The 17,285-nt window shown below is 45.4% G+C and overlaps 1 protein-coding gene across 1 annotated transcript in view; it reads left to right on the forward strand.

The window, feature by feature from the left end:
* Positions 1 to 4,292, forward strand: part of LOC117443628 (alpha-2-HS-glycoprotein-like) — a 9,233-nt gene extending 4,941 nt beyond the window's left edge. Inside the window, exons 5-6 of the mRNA XM_034079534.2 lie at positions 3,295 to 3,372; positions 3,980 to 4,292. Coding sequence (XP_033935425.1) covers positions 3,295 to 3,372; positions 3,980 to 4,198 — 297 coding nt within the window. The 3' untranslated portion in view covers positions 4,199 to 4,292. The remainder of the gene's footprint in view (positions 1 to 3,294; positions 3,373 to 3,979) is intronic.
* Positions 4,293 to 17,285: the final 12,993 nt, after the last annotated feature.

Genomic DNA, 17,285 nt, shown 5'->3' on the forward strand with positions numbered 1-17,285 from the left:
TAACGTCATGTGACCAACGTTATGTAATGTTACCAACCTAACGTCATGTGACCAACGTTATGTAATGTTACCAACCTAACGTCGTGTGACCAACGTTACGTAATGTTACCAACCTAACGTCATGTGACCAACGTTACGTAATGTTACCAACCTAACGTCATGTGACCAACGTTACGTAATGTTACCAACCTAACGTCATGTGACCAACGTTACGTCATGTTACCAACCTAACGTCATGAGACCAACGTTATGTAATGTTACCAACCTAACGTCATGTGACCAACGTTATGTAATGTTACCAACCTAACGTCGTGTGACCAACGTTACATAATGTTACCAACCTAACGTCATGTGACCAACGTTATGTAATGTTACCAACCTAACGTCATGTGACCAACGTTACGTAATGTTACCAACCTAACGTCATGTGACCAACGTTACTGTAATGTTACCAACCTAACGTCGTGTGACCAACGTTATGTAATGTTACCAACCTAACGTCATGGACCAACGTTATGTAATGTTACCAACCTAACGTCATGAGACCAACGTTATGTAATGTTACCAACCTAACGTCATGTGACCAACGTTACATAATGTTACCAACCTAACGTCGTGTGACCAACGTTACATAATGTTACCAACCTAACGTCATGAGACCAACGTTATGTAATGTTACCAACCTAACGTCATGAGACCAACGTTATGTAATGTTACCAACCTAACGTCATGTGACCAACGTTACGTAATGTTACCAACCTAACGTCATGTGACCAACGTTACATAATGTTACCAACCTAACGTCATGAGACCAACGTTATGTAATGTTACCAACCTAACGTCATGTGACCAACGTTACGTAATGTTACCAACCTAACGTCATGTGACCAACGTTACGTAATGTTACCAACCTAACGTCGTGTGACCAACGTTATGTAATGTTACCAACCTAACGTCATGTGACCAACGTTACGTAATGTTACCAACCTAACGTCATGTGACCAACGTTACGTAATGTTACCAACCTAACGTCGTGTGACCAACGTTATGTAATGTTACCAACCTAACGTCATGAGACCAACGTTACGTAATGTTACCAACCTAACGTCACGTGACCAACATTACGTAATGTTACCAACCTAACGTCGTGTGACCAACGTTATGTAATGTTACCAACCTAACGTCGTGTGACCAACATTACGTAATGTTACCAACCTAACGTCATGAGACCAACGTTATGTCATGTTACCAACCTAACGTCGTGTGACCAACATTACGTAATGTTACCAACCTAACGTCAGGTGACCAACGTTACGTAATGTTACCAACCTAACGTCATGAGACCAACGTTATGTCATGTTACCAACCTAACGTCGTGTGACCAACATTACGTAATGTTACCAACCTAACGTCGTGTGACCAACGTTATGTAATGTTACCAACCTAACGTCGTGTGACCAACGTTATGTAATGTTACCAACCTAACGTCGTGTGACCAACGTTATGTTATGTTACCAACCTAACGTCATGTGACCAAAGGTTATGTAATGTTACCAACCTAACGTCGTGTGACCAACGTTACGTAATGTTACCAACCTAACGTCGTGTGACCAACGTTATGTAATGTTACCAACCTAACGTCACGTGACCAACGTTACGCAATGTTACCAACCTAACGTCGTGTGACCAACGTTATGTAATGTTACCAACCTAACGTCACGTGACCAACGTTACGTAATGTTACCAACCTAACGTCGTGTGACCAACGTTATGTAATGTTACTAACCTAACGTCACGTGACCAACGTTATGTAATGTTACCAACCTAACGTCATGTGACCAACGTTACGTAATGTTACCAACCTAACGTCACGTGACCAACGTTATGTAATGTTACCAACCTAACGTCATGTGACCAACGTTATGTAATGTTACCAACCTAACGTCGCGTGACCAACGTTATGTAATGTTACCAACCTAACGTCATGTGACCAACGTTATGTAATGTTACCAACCTAACGTCGTGTGACCAACGTTACGTAATGTTACCAACCTAACGTCATGTGACCAACGTTACGTAATGTTACCAACCTAACGTCATGTGACCAACGTTATGTAATGTTACCAACCTAACGTCACGTGACCAACGTTATGTAATGTTACCAACCTAACGTCGCGTGACCAACGTTATGTAATGTTACCAACCTAACGTCACGTGACCAACGTTATGTAATGTTACCAACCTAACGTCGCGTGACCAACGTTATGTAATGTTACCAACCTAACGTCGCGTGACCAACGTTATGTAATGTTACCAACCTAACGTCATGTGACCAACATTACGTAATGTTACCAACCTAACGTCGTGTGACCAACGTTATGTAATGTTACCAACCTAACGTCGTGTGACCAACGTTATGTAATGTTACCAACCTAACGTCATGTGACCAACGTTATGTAATGTTACCAACCTAACGTCGTGTGACCAACGTTATGTAATGTTACCAACCTAACGTCATGTGACCAACGTTATGTAATGTTACCAACCTAACGTCATGAGACCAACGTTATGTAATGTTACCAACCTAACGTCGTGTGACCAACGTTATGTAATGTTACCAACCTAACGTCGTGTGACCAACGTTACGTAATGTTACCAACCTAACGTCGTGTGACCAACGTTATGTAATGTTACCAACCTAACGTCGTGTGACCAACGTTATGTAATGTTACCAACCTAACGTCACGTGACCAACGTTATGTAATGTTACCAACCTAACGTCGTGTGACCAACGTTATGTAATGTTACCAACCTAGTGTCATGTTACCAACCTAACGTCATGTGACCAACGTTATGTAATGTTACCAACCTAACGTCATGTGACCAACGTTATGTAATGTTACCAACCTAACGTCATGTGACCAACCTAACGTCATGTTACCAACCTAACGTCATGAGACCAACGTTATGTAATGTTACCAACCTAACGTCATGTGACCAACGTTATGTAATGTTACCAACCTAATGTCATGTGACCAACGTTATGTAATGTTACCAACCTAACGTCATGTGACCAACGTTATGTAATGTTACCAACCTAACGTCATGTGACCAATGTTATGTAATGTTACCAACCTAACGTCATGTAACCGACTGTGTATTGACTTGGATATCTTGAGATCGACTTCATGCCATGTGAAGGATGTGTTCATGTTACCGACACACTGTCATGTGACCTCTATACATCAAGCGACAGTGTTGCTCACTGAGATAATTGTCTCTCTCTCTTTGAAGCGCCATGCTTTGTGCCATTCAACTTACTTCCTATCCAAGGGACTCGATTCTGTTCGGTGCGATTACTACCCTCCAATGGTGAGTCCGCATTCTCCACATAAACGCCCATAATACTGTCCATTTGTTCTATTTCTATTATTGATCAATTGTGTGAGCAGATATCTGTGCAGAGACCAGAGATGGAAGAAGTACTCTGATCCTTTACTTACTGAAAAAGAAAATACTGCAGTCCAAAAGTACTCCATCACAAGGAACATTCCTGCTTTCAAAATGCCACTTCAGTCAAAATACAGAAATGTCTTTAGCGAAATATACTTACAGTATACCTACTTAATGTGCAAAGCTAAAGCGTTCACAGTATTGTATTATTATGGAGTACCAAAGAGATTCACCAGTCGATACGTAACAGAGCATTTTAATGTTGTAATGTGTTAGTCTGGAGACAATAGACACTGGTGAATAGCAACACAGTACTGCATCATATCATAGCAGAGGATTATGTGTATTCACTTGGTAACTGAGGGTTAAATAAATGGAGGGCAGTAAAACATTTGCCTAAAATGAAATGAAAAATGCTCAAGCAAAGCCAACTCATGTCAAAACAGTACTTTTGGTACTTGAGTGAGTACTTAGTTACTGTCATGACTGGCAGCATTTCACTGACTGTTGGGTCTGCTCCTAACAGAACTCTACTGCCCTCGGCGCTGGTGAGCGGGAGCCCATATGTACCCCCAGAGATGCTGTGGTGCTTCCCCGCCCCCCTGCTGTTTGTTATTGTGGCCAACCTCCCCGTCCTCAAAAAGGGCCGCTCTACTCATTCCAATGCCAAGGATCAGACGATGAGATCCACCCCATCTGCCCCTGGCCCCGTCCAAGGGAAACATGTGTGTGTTACCGACATTAAGACTTGTAAAACAGTCTGTAATGTAATATGTGGGAAATTAAAAAGTCTTTAAACATATTACAAAGTAATGTCCAATAAACAAGCATGGTTTCAATCATGGGGTGCAGCTTCTTCTTTCACTGAACTGCCTGAGCAGCCGTTTGGGTTTTGATCAGATAATACGTGAGACTTCCTCAAAGGGACCTATTCTGCTTTTGGGGGTTTCTCCTTTCCTTTCGTGTGTTATATGTGACGCTCTGTCAGGCAGGCAGGCAGGCAGGCAGGCAGTAATTATTATATATGATATTATATATTATATATAATATATAGGCGTGTGGTGCAGTGGGTTGAGCGTTGGTGTTCGGATCAGGGATCACAGGTTCAAACCCCACTGCAGTCAGCATGTCGTTGTGTCCCTGAGCAAGATACTTCACCCCAAATTTCTCCTTTGGGGATTGCCCACAGTATTGAGTATGTAAGTCGCTTTGGATAAAAGCGTCTAACAAGTGACTTGTAATGTAATGTGATATTATATATTATATATTATATGGCAAATTCAAAGAAAGTTTAAAGAAAATATTCCAACAAGAAGAAAACCATGAATAAATATCCACAGAGCTGTCTGGATTATTAAAGTTGTTTTTTTGGTCACAAAGTAAACAATGTGTGATACAACATTAAGCAAACAGGATATAGGAACCTCCAGATCTGAGGCCATGGTTCTCAGCAGGAAACCGATGGACTGTCCACTCCAAGTAGGGAATGAGTCCTTACCCCAAGTGGAGGAGTTCAAGTATCTCGGGGTCTTGTTCTGGAGTCAATCAATCAATCAATCAATGTTTATTTATATAGCCCAATATCACAAATGTTACATTTGTCTCAGTCGTCTTCACAGTGTGTACAGAATATCAGTATGACAATACGACACCCTCTGTCCTTAGACCCTCACATCGTACAAGGAAAAACTTCCAAAGAAAACCCAGTTTAAAGGGAAAAATGGGAGAAACCTCAGGGAGAGCAACAGAGGAGGGATCCTCTCCCAGGACGGACAGACGTGCAATAGATGCCGTGTGTAAATTGAAAAGATAATACATTTTCAACATAGGTAGTCCAGATGTTTGGAAATGCATGTGTGTATAATAGGAAGATGAATCCACGAGGATATCCATCCAGGAACGATGATCCAGGACCACAGCCACGACTCAAGATCCAGCGCTCGCGATCCAGGACACAGGACCGCAGGATCATCCATGACTCCGGATCCCAGCGTATATAGACACCAAAAGAAAGACATTTGGGGAAGCTGGGTTAATCGGAACATGAGAGTACACAGGTATAGACAGAGAGAAGGAAGAAGTGAGATGACCCCCGACAAACTAAGCCTATATCAGCAAAACTAGGGGCTGAATCTAATCAGCCCTAACTATAAGCTTTATCAAAAAGGAAGGTCTTAAGCGCACTCTTAAAAACGGATAGGGTGTCTGCCGCCCGAACACAAACTGGAAGCTGATTCCACAAATGTGGAGCTTGATAAGAAAAGGCTCTGGCTCCCATTGTACTTTTAGAGACTCTAGGAACAACCAACAACCCTGCATTCTTGGAACGCAATGCCCTAGTAGGACAGTAGGGTATAATGAGTTCTTTAAGGTAAGATGGCGCCTGCCCATTAAGGGCTTTGTAGGCGAGAAGAACAATTTTAAATTCTATCCTGTGTTCTATAGGGAGCCAGTGTAAGGCAGCCAGAACAGGAGTAATGTGGTCCCTTTTCCTAACTCTGGTTAGTACACGAGCCGCAGCATTTTGAATCAGCTGAAGCGACTTGACTGACTTCTTGGTACTCCCTGATAATAAAGAGTTACAATAATCCAGCCTAGAAGTAACAAATGCATGGACTAGTTTCTCTGCATCGTTTTGAGGCAAGATATGCCTGATTTTTGCAATGTTACGTAGATGGAAGTAGGCGGTCCTTGAAATTGATTTTATGTGGGCGTTAAACGATAAATCCTGATCAAATATAACACCAAGATTCCTTACAGTCTCACTGGAGGCCAAATTAATGCCATCCATAGTTAGTATATCTTTAGATAATTTGTTTCGTAGATTCTTCGGGCCAAGTACAATAACTTCAGTTTTGGTCGTGTTTAACATCAAAAAGTTTAAGGTCATCCACGTTTTTAAGTCCTTAAGGCAGTCTTGAATTTTATTTAGATGATTAATTTCATCAGGCTTGATTGATAAATATAGTTGAGTATCATCCGCATAACAATGAAAGTTTACAGAATGATTCCTTATAATATTGCCTAACGGAAGCATATATAATGTGAACAAAATAGGTCCGAGCACTGAGCCCTGTGGCACTCCATGGCTAACTTTGGTTTGCGTGGAAGATTCATCGTTGACACGTACAAACTGAGAGCATTCAGATAGATAGGACCTAAACCAGCCTAAAGCAGTTCCCTGTATGCCCACTAAGTGCTCTAGTCTTTGCAATAGGATATCATGGTCGATAGTATCAAATGCAGCACTGAGATCGAGCAAAACAAGAATAGAGACAAGTCCCTTGTCTGAGGCTATTAGAATATCATTTGTGACTTTAACCAGAGCTGTCTCTGTGCTATGATGTGTTCTAAAGCCAGACTGAAAGTCTTCAAATAAATCATTGTTTTTTAAGTAACAGCTGTTTTGCGACCGCTTTCTCAAGAATCTTTGAGAGGAACGGAAGATTAGAAATAGGTCTATAGTTGGCTAAAACCTCTGGATCGAGGTTGTGCTTTTTAAGAAGCGGTTTTATCACTGCTACTTTGAATGATTGTGGAACATAGCCTGATAATAAAGACATATTCATAATATTTAATAAAGAAGTGCTAATTAATGGAAAAACTTCCTTCAACAGCTTAGTTGGAATTGGGTCTAACATGCACGTTATGGTTTAGAAGAGAGAATCATTGAATTTAATTGTTCAAGGCTTATGGCTGAAAAGCATTCTAGTTTACTATCTAGTGTAATATTAGAACTTACGTTTCCGGGAGCTGTTGATAACACTATACTGGTCAAAGGCAAGAGGTCATTAATTTTGTTTCTAAGAGTAACAATTTTATCGTTAAAAAAGCACATAAAATCATTGCTACCGAGTGCTATGGGAATAGAAGGCTCAATGGAGCTGTGGCTCTCTGTCAGCCTGGCTACAGTGCTGAAAAGAAATCTTGCATTATTATTATTCTCATCTATTAATGAAGAGTAGTAGGCTGCTCTCGCTTTACGCAGTGCTTTCTTATATTCATTGAGAGTAATATGCCAAATTAAACGAGATTCTTCAAGTTTAGTGGAACGCCATATCCTTTCAAGTTGTCTAGACTGTCTAGGAGTGAGGGAACAATGGAGCGTGAGATGGGCCGGAGAATCGGAGCAGCGGGAGCGGTACTGCAGTCGCTTTACCGCACCGTTGTGACGAAAAGGGAGCTGAGCCAGAAGGCAAAGCTCTCTGTCTACCGGGCCATGTTCGTTCCTACCCTCACCTATGGTCATGAAGGATGGGTCATGACCGAAAGAACCAGATCGCGGATACAAGCGGCCGAGATGGGTTTCCTCCGCCGGGGGGCTGGCGTCTCCCTTAGGGATAAGGTGAGAGGTTCGGTCATCAGGGAGGGACTCGGAGTTGAGCCGCTCCTCCTTCGCGTCGAAAGAAGCCAGTTGAGGTGGTTCGGGCACCTAGTTAGGATGCCACCTGGGCGCCTCCCTAGGCAGGTGTTCCAGGCACGTCCAGCTGGGAAGAGACCAAGGGGTAGACCTAGGACCAGGTGGAGGGATTATATCTCTTCGCTGGCCTGGGAGCGCCTTGGGATCCCCCAGTCAGAGCTGGTTGATGTCGCCAGGGGAAAGAAAGTTTGGGGCTCTCTGCTGGAACTGCTACCCCCGCGACCCGACCACGGATAAGCGGGAGAAGATGGATGGATGGATGGATATAGGAACGGCCATTTACTAACAAATAGACAAACATGCATAATGCACAAAACGTATAAGATAAAGACAAAAAGCTCAATATTTCTTAACAAAATGAAGCAACGTTCTTAATAAATGAGAACAATCCGTAACACAGTGGGCCAAAATAAAAAAAATGGGTGCTAGTCGAGGGCCGGACTGGTTCAATGGTTGTTGCAAAACGCATTGAAATGAACTTATTGCACATATCAAACCTGGAACTAACAAAGCTTAAATAATTGCCTATAAAAACAACATTACACAGTTAGGCTTTTTGTTGTTGTTAGAGGTTGATCCCGCCTCCGCCCCCGCCTCCGACATAAGCGTGGCGTATGTGCTTGCTTTCTAGACCGACAACTTTCTGGTGCTTGAAAAGAACCGGATTCCGGAGCGGTGTGAACAGGAAAAAATTGTGCCTTTCAGGCTCTAGCTCCGAACCGGCCCTGGAACTGCGTTGGTGTGAAAGGGGCATTAGAGTGTGTGTGTGTGTGTGTGTGTGTGTGTGTGTGTGTGTGTGTGTGTGTGTGTGTGTGTGTGTGTGTGTGTGTGTGTGTGTGTGTGTGTGTGTGTGTGTGTGTGTTGCAGCATCTGATATTTAAGAAGTGTGTTACATTTGAAATGGCAGAAAGTCTTGTTGCAATTTCCAGACATTAAAAGAGGTCCCTTGAGTTCCTCTGGTAATTATCAAATAGTAGCAGTTAAGTGAATACTGTTCAAACAATACCTGTGTTTGTGTTTTATATTGATTTATCTGTTTTATCCTTTCATAAATGTGAGGACTAAGGAAATATTTGTATGTATTCATGCAAACTATGAAGAAGCTTAAAAGGGGAAAATGATTTGTGTAGAAAACTGTGAGCTGGATTTGGGGCCTGCTAACATGTGGTTTTTGAGGACAAAGGAAGAAGGGGGAAGGTGAGGAGTTGACTTACAGTCAACTCAGATCCCTGAGATAATAAAGCTAAGCCACTGTGATTGGGAAACTTAAGAAGTGAGGTCTTGGGGATATTTGGGCAGCCAATCACGGAGGTCTGGAAGGGAGGCGCAGATAACTCCTCCTCTTGTAAGCAAGGTATTTAGACAGGAACCACTCTGTGTTCAGCCTTTTTCCTCTGGCTGGCTCACGTGAGTATCAGGTAAATGTGGGATCCCAAAGATAACTGTATTTAATTTGTACTGTATTTGATTGTATTGCATTGTCATATTACCATTAAAGTGGATTATTGTTAAACGGTTAATTGTATGCTCTGGATTCCTTCCTGTAAGAATAACCAGCTTGTTTAGGGACGCACGGAGATTTGAAAAAGCGGACCAGTTGTCCATTCAAATTTCTAACAGTGTGTGTGTGTGTGTGTGTGTGTGTGTGTGTGTGTGTGTGTGTGTGTGTGTGTGTGTGTGTGTGTGTGTGTGTGTGTGTGTGTGTGTGTGTGTGTGTGTGTGTGTGTACACAGTCACGTGTGGGGACTCGCCTCCCTTATGGGGACAAATTGGAGGTCCCCATAAGGGGAATCATTAATGTTAGGGTGAAGACTTGGTTAGGGTTAAGGTAAGTCTCCAGGAAATGCATGTAAGTCAATGTATGTCCCCTGAAGTGATGTATACATGTGTGTGTGTGTGTGTGTGTGTGTGTGTGTGTGTGTGTGTGTGTGTGTGTGTGTGTGTGTGTGTGTGTGTGTGTGTGTGTGTGTGTGTGTGTGTGTGTGTGTGTGTGTGTGTGTGTGTGTGTGTGTGTGTGTGTGTGTGTGTGTGTGTGGGTGGGTGGGTGGGTGGGTGTGTGTGTGTGTGTGTGTGTGTGTGTGTGTGTGTGGGTGTGTGTGTGTGTGTGTGTGTGTGTGTGTGTGTGTGTGTGTGTGTGTGTGTGTGTGTGTGTGTGTGTGTGTGTGAGTGAGAGGAGGTCTTTGTAGGTGCTACTCTGCTCCCTGAGCTCTTAACTCTTCTGCAGGAACATCCAGGTTATAATAAACCAGCTCATTGTCCTCCTGTCGGCTCGACCTCCGTCCCCTGGTGGCCTGGAGAGACATGACAGCACAAAGATGAGACTTCCTGCATCACTCCTGTTCAATAACACACAGTTTCATTCAGTCAGTGGAACAACAACATGTTTCAGTCCCTCATCATTCAGTCAGTGGAACAACAACATGTTGTTGGGGGGGGTCTGTGTGTGTGTGTGATCTGAAATTGTTATTTTTGTTTTCATGTATATCACTTTTTTCTCAGATACCTGGCAACCGGTGACTCGTACAGGACCATAGCATTCAGCTATCGGGTTGGTCATATAACAGTGGCTGTCATCGTCAGGGAGGTTGCCGGTGCCATCTGGACCGCGCTGGTCGAGGAGACCATGCCGGTACCACAGACGGAGGACTGGAGAGCCATCGCTGCTGGGTTTCAGGAGCGCTGGAACTTTCCAAATTGCGTTGGTGCCATTGATGGGAAGCACGTCGTGATCCAGGCTCCGGCAAATTCTGGGTCCCTGTACATCAGAGGTGCCCAGTACGTCGACAATGCTGGTAGACCGCGAGTCATTCATTAAAATAAAAAAAATCAAGCTCCGTTAAAATAGACAAAACAGGTTTTGATCCCTCCTCCCTTGTCCTCCCTGCCACTTAATTCAGGAGTTTACTTGATTGACAGAAAAAGCGACCTATCGCTTTCCAGTCTGTTAACCCAGAATGCAAAGCGATATAACATCAGTCAAGTGCCGGGTCGTGATGGGAATTCCGGCTCTTTTTGGTGAGCCGGATCATTTGGCTCGGCTCACCAAGAATAGCCGGCTCTTTCAGCTCCCAAAGGGCTCTTCAGTTTACCACATATTATACCTTTTATAATTAATATAATATTATTATTATATTATTATAATAATTTCGCTCCATTTGCTCTTTCCAGCGCTGTATTTGCAGGGGGCTGATTCTGTGAGCTGCAGCTGACCACGCCCCCCTGCAGGAGAGGGGAGCGTGCTTTGAGATCAGCTGCTAGGCTGCAGCGGGGAGAAGAGGGGGACAAAAAGAGATCTCCGTCCTCCGTGTTTTATTCTTATAGATGTAAGAAGAGAAGTAATGGGGCAGAAATCCTCCTTTTTACGCAGCGGTCCAGACATAGACATCATAGCTACGGCGACACATATTCAGTTGCCAGTTACTTTGGCATTAGGGCAGGGATATCTTTCAAGGTTTGACATAATGAATTGTGCTACTTTGTGCACATTGTGCAAGCAACGATGTTTTCAAATCTGTAATCAAAAAGCTCCTCAAAAACACTATCGAAGCAGTTCCTGCCGTTGTTACGTTAGTTCAAACAGTAACAACGGACTACTTTTCTTAGCGGATGCATGTCAATTTAAATCAATACATACGACTATTTTTTAAATCAATAAAATCATTTCAATTATTATTGGGAGTCATAACGTTACTTTGTTGAGAATGTGGCCATGTGTAATAAGCGGGATAATGTGCCTTCATGCCGATCTAGATCCCTCCGCAAAAAAAACGGCTCGTTCGGCTCCCGTCGTTCACTTAAAAGAGCCGGCTCTTTGAGCGAGAGAGAGAGAGAGAGAGAGAGAGAGAGAGAGAGAGAGAGAGAGAGAGAGAGAGAGAGAGAGAGAGAGAGAGAGAGAGAGAGAGAGAGAGAGAGAGAGAGCGCGAGAGAGAGAGAGAGAGAGAGAGAGAGAGATAGATAACATGCCTATATTGGACCTATGTATATTTCATTATAACTTTGAGAGACTGTTCATAGGACCCATTTGAGTCTGGTGTCTAAGTTGACTGTTCTACTCGTTTATTGTATTCCTTGTACTTATATTTGTGTTTTATGTTTAAGATTTCAGGACATGGAGAGTGGTTTCTTAGTCTGCTTGTTATGTGTTTCTTAACAGAGAGAGAGATAAATAGAGAGAGGTTAACATGCCATTTTAGTTGTATGTATTCATGTATTTGTTTCTGTTCAAGAACCCAAATAGCGTTGTTGTAGTTATCCCATGTATACATAACAGGTGTTATTCAGCTCCTTGCAATTTGGGATTTTATTTTTGGTTGGTAGACCTCGTGAGATGGTCATTTCAAAAGTAGCCCACCGGCCCAAAAAGTGTGGGCACCCCTGCTCTACATCAACTATAAGTCCACCCACTCCTTGGTACTGCTGGCTGTCGTGGATGCCCAGTACCTCTTCAGGGTAGGGGACGCCCAGTACCTCTTCAGGGTAGTGGACGCCCAGTACCTCTTCAGGGTAGTGGACGCCCAGTACCTCTTCAGGGTAGTGGACGCCCAGTACCTCTTCAGGGTAGTGGACGCCCAGTACCTCTTCAGGGTAGTTGACGCCCAGTACCTCTTCAGGGTAGTTGACGCCCAGTACCTCTTCAGGGTAGTGGATGCCCAGTACCTCTTCAGGGTAGTGGACGCCCAGTACCTCTTCAGGGTAGTGGACGCCCAGTACCTCTTCAGGGTAGTGGACGCCCAGTACCTCTTCAGGGTAGTGGACGCCCAGTACCTCTTCAGGGTAGTGGACGCCCAGTACCTCTTCAGGGTAGTGGACGCCCAGTACCTCTTCAGGGTAGTGGACGCCCAGTACCTCTTCAGGGTAGTGGACGCCCAGTACCTCTTCAGGGTAGGGGACGCCCAGTACCTCTTCAGGGTAGTGGACGCCCAGTACCTCTTCAGGGTAGGGGACGCCCAGTACCTCTTCAGGGTAGTGGACGCCCAGTACCTCTTCAGGGTAGTGGACGCCCAGTACCTCTTCAGGGTAGTGGACGCCCAGTACCTCTTCAGGGTAGTGGACGCCCAGTACCTCTTCAGGGTAGGGGACGCCCAGTACCTCTTCAGGGTAGTGGACGCCCAGTACCTCTTCAGGGTAGGGGACGCCCAGTACCTCTTCAGGGTAGTGGATGCCCAGTACCTCTTCAGGGTAGTGGATGCCCAGTACCTCTTCAGGGTAGTGGATGTCGGAGGCTTTGGAAGGAGCAGCGACGGTGGGAGCCTCCGAGATGGCAGTCTGCAGCTACCACCTGACACCGTCATCCCTGGAGCAGAACGGCTCGGCCTTCTTCTCCATGTCTTCGTTGGAGATGAGGCTTTTCCGCTGCTGGACAACCTGCTGCGTCCGTTCCCTGGACGTCAGCTCACACGTGAAAAGAGGTTGTTCAACTACCGCCTCAGCCGGGCCAGGTTGGTGGTTGAATGTGCGTTTGGCATCCTCTCATCTCAGTGGAGAATGTTCCGGCGTGTCATCACCACCAGCCGGAGGTAGCAGAGTTGTGTGTGAAGGCCACCTGTATGTTGCACAACTTCCTCCGCAGGAAGACGATGGGAAGGACATCACGCACACCTGTCGAGGAGTCCACGGATGAAGCTCCAGATACTCCAACCCTGCGTGATGCACCGAGGATGGGCTCCAACAACGCCACACGCAGATCCATCCAACTGCGGGAGACCTTCTGCTCCTATTGCAATGAGGAGGGTGCAGCGCCACGGCAGCAGAACGTGGTGTAGGGTCACCACGGCTCTCTTAAGAGCCTCCAAACCAAAAGTCATTTAAAAATAAAACATTCCTAATAAACATGTTTCTTGAATTGATATCATGACATTGCTAACAACCTTTTCCCTTCAGCCCTGTTTCACTCAGACAGCACATTATACCTCGACATCCATGGAGCTTCTGGTATGTTGCAACTGACAAACCACATGAACAAGTGAAGACACAGTATAGCCATAACATACTTTTAAAATAACTTTCATTTATGTCAGTGTGTGATGAGTGGATACATGTAACACATGTAGTGTGGTGTAGTGTAAAATCAGTTCTCTTCCACCTCCTGCTCTGACTCAAAACTTATTTTGTTTAACTGAAAACGGACTCTTGTGACAGCGACATTCTTCGGATGGCAGGCAAGAGGCTCCTTAAAAATAACTCGTCCTCATCCTCCACTGCAGTCTGTCTCTCCCAGCATACACGCGGTCTGACTGGCTAGCGCTTGTACTGGCAGATTTGCATAAACGGGATTTGATTGGCTGACGCCTCCACCGAGGCGTCAAAAGTAGAACATTGCTCTACTTTTGAAGCAAGCAACGCGAGTGAAGCTACGCTTTGCTCGCGCAATGCAGTTCGGCGAATCGTGACGTCACCCCATTCCAAGTGAATGGGCAGAAGCGTTGAAGCATCAACGCCCGTGGCCGTGTGCAGGGGCCGTGTGCAGGGGCCGTTAATCAGACCAGGTTTTCCCCAGAAGGCTGTCCAGTTCTTTACGAAGCCCACATTGTGTGCTGGGCACCACCAAGACAACCAGCGCTGACATGATGACATGCGGCTATACATGTCATCATTGATCAGATTGGGGAGGGGACCAGAGAAGGTTACGGTGTCCGACATTGTTTTAGCATAACTACACACCGACTCCACATTAAGTTTGGTGCATTCTGATTGGCGTAAACGAACATCATTACCACCGACGTGAATAACAATCCTACCGTATTTACGTTTATTCTTAGCCGGCAGTTTAAGATGCGCCTCAACGTCGCCCGCTCTGGCCCCCGGAATGCATGTGACTGTGGAGGCTTCGGTCTCTAAATTCACGTGTCTCATAATAGAGCTACCAATAACCAGAGTTGGCTTCTCAGCGGGTGTCTCGCTGAGTGGGGAATATCTGTTAGATACGTGAACGGGTTGGTGGGGACCTGCGGGTTTCGCGTTATGCCCCTCCTGAGCAGCCACCCAGTCTCCCTGCTGCTCAGGAGTAGCTGGGGGACGGATAACGGTACGTCCACACAGCAGCTTTTCAAAAATCTTGAAAATCTTGGAGCTGGGCGTGTCTGACAGCTTGGGGATTTTTTGCGAGCAATGCGACCAACAACCAATCACATGAATCTCCCGCCCCCGACATACAAAGCAAAAAAAAACACGGTACGTCCACACAGCAGCTTTAGACGAATCTTCCAACGCTTCTCTGCCCATTCACTTTGAATGGGGATGACGTCACTTTGCCTCGCTTTTCGCCGAACTGCATTGTGGGGGAGCGAAGCGAAGATTTCCAGGATTTCCAGGATTCAAAAGTTGAGCAATGTTCAACTTTAGAAGCTGAGCTGGAAGCGTCAGCCAATCAAACACGTCTATGCAAATCTGACAGTAGAAGCGCTAGCCAATCAAACCGCGTGTAAGCAGGGAGAACCAGACCGCAGTTCATTTCCTCATATTCCAAACGAGAAGTTACGGCAGCAAATCACCCGGTTCTTTACGACCAGAACTATTAACGGGATACAAACCAGAGGAACCAGGCATGGAGGGAGGTGGCAGAGACAGTGGGGGAAACTGGTTGGGGAGTTTATATATATATATATATTGCTCGCATAAAATCCCCGGGGTTTTTTGCTTTGTGTGTCGGGGGCGGAGATTCATGTGATTGGTTGTTGGTCGCGTTGCTCGCAAAAAATCCCCAAGCTGTCAGACACGCCCAGCTCCAAGATGTTCAAGATGTTTGAAAAGCTGCTGTGTGGACGTACCGTCAGAGGAGCTACCGTTGGCCGGTCCGCACCGGCTAACACGGGCTTTGCTGTAGCTGAGTTACTTTCTAAGATGCGGAGCCGAGCTTCTATGGCTATGATTCCCGCCTCCAACCTAACAACTATACTACATTTAACTCATGTATCGGTACCAGTAAAGGAGGAAGGGAAGTAACCAAACATGAGACAGGAAGAGCATGAAATAGCACCCGAGGTTGGGGAAAGAGCCATGGCTAGTTATCAAGCTAAAGTAGCTACCGTTAGCAAACCCGAAAAGAGTGTAGGCAACTGTGGAGTTACGGCCCGTCCACACTACAGCGTCGACAGCGTCGAAAGCTCCAATCTGCCCATTCACTTTCAATGGGGTGACGTCACGTAGCCTCGCTCTTTCGCCGAACTGAATTGTGGGTAGCAGAGCGGTCCGTCTCAGGCGTCTCCGGCGACTTCTGACGCCGGAGACGCCGGAGTAGCCAGCGCCAGCCAATCAAATCCCGTTTCCCAAAATCTGACAGCTCAAGCCGTAGCCAATCAAACCGCGTCTAAGCTGGGAGAGATATCCCGCCGTTCATTTCTATATTTCAAAAAAAGATGGAGGAGAAACTAACTATCGCCGTAGCAAATCACCCGGTTTTGTATGACCAGACCCTCTTCACCTCCGGGATACAAACCGGAGGAACCAGCATGGAGGGAGGTGGCAGAGACAGGGGGGGAAACTGGTAGGTTTCGCCTGTTTGGGGAGTTTATATATATATATATAAATATATATATATATTAGTGCTGTCAAAATTATCGCGTTAACGGCGGTAATTAATTTTTTGAATTAATTGCGTTAAAATATTTAACGCATTTAACGCATGTGCAGAATGGCCCGCTCCATACGTGCCACCAGTGGCAGCGCCAGGGTATGGCTGGGGTAGGCTGCACCCATACCAAGAAATGGCTTAGCCCCACCATGAGACACGATGTTAAAGTAAGCAAAATAAAGTCTGCCAACTCGCGGAGTAAACTGCACAGACAGCAGTTAGTCAGACTGATTTCAGGAGCCACGGTTTTGAAAACTTTTGTCACGTAGTGATCGTCTTCTCAATAGAACATCTTTGATAACGGCGTGGTGTTGCTGCAGGAAGTCCCGACGGAGAATACTTTTGCTGTAGTACAGGGCAGAGCCATATAATAGTAATAATATGGCTCTGGTGCAGGGGTGCACATAACTGGTACGCAAGTTATGTGCGTAATCTGAAATGCGTACCGTCACTTGTGTCACAAAGCGCATTTGCGTACCGACGTACTTGTGAAGCTTTTCCAGAAGGCGGTTAGATCACCGGACGACAGAGTCGGTCTCCTTGTGCACAGACAGGCTGCTGTTAACGTCGGTCTGTACAACGGAACTGAGCCAACCGGCTGCGGAGGGAGACTCCCCCCTTCACTGGAGAACTGCGCTAAAACAGCTGATCACAACGTTCACACTCTGTGGTCACGAAGTACTCCACTAGCCCCCCCACCCCCTCTGTCGACTTTCCTGAAGTACTCCACTAGCCCCCCCCCCTCTGTCGACTTTCCTGAAGTACTCCCCGTTGATAGAAAATCAACACGTAATGAATTAAGACCCCACGGTTGATGATTGATAGGTGTGTGGGTTGTCTTTC

This window comes from Pseudochaenichthys georgianus, unplaced genomic scaffold (genome assembly GCF_902827115.2).
Source record: "Pseudochaenichthys georgianus unplaced genomic scaffold, fPseGeo1.2 scaffold_644_arrow_ctg1, whole genome shotgun sequence".
In the NCBI taxonomy this organism is placed as follows: domain Eukaryota; kingdom Metazoa; phylum Chordata; class Actinopteri; order Perciformes; family Channichthyidae; genus Pseudochaenichthys; species Pseudochaenichthys georgianus.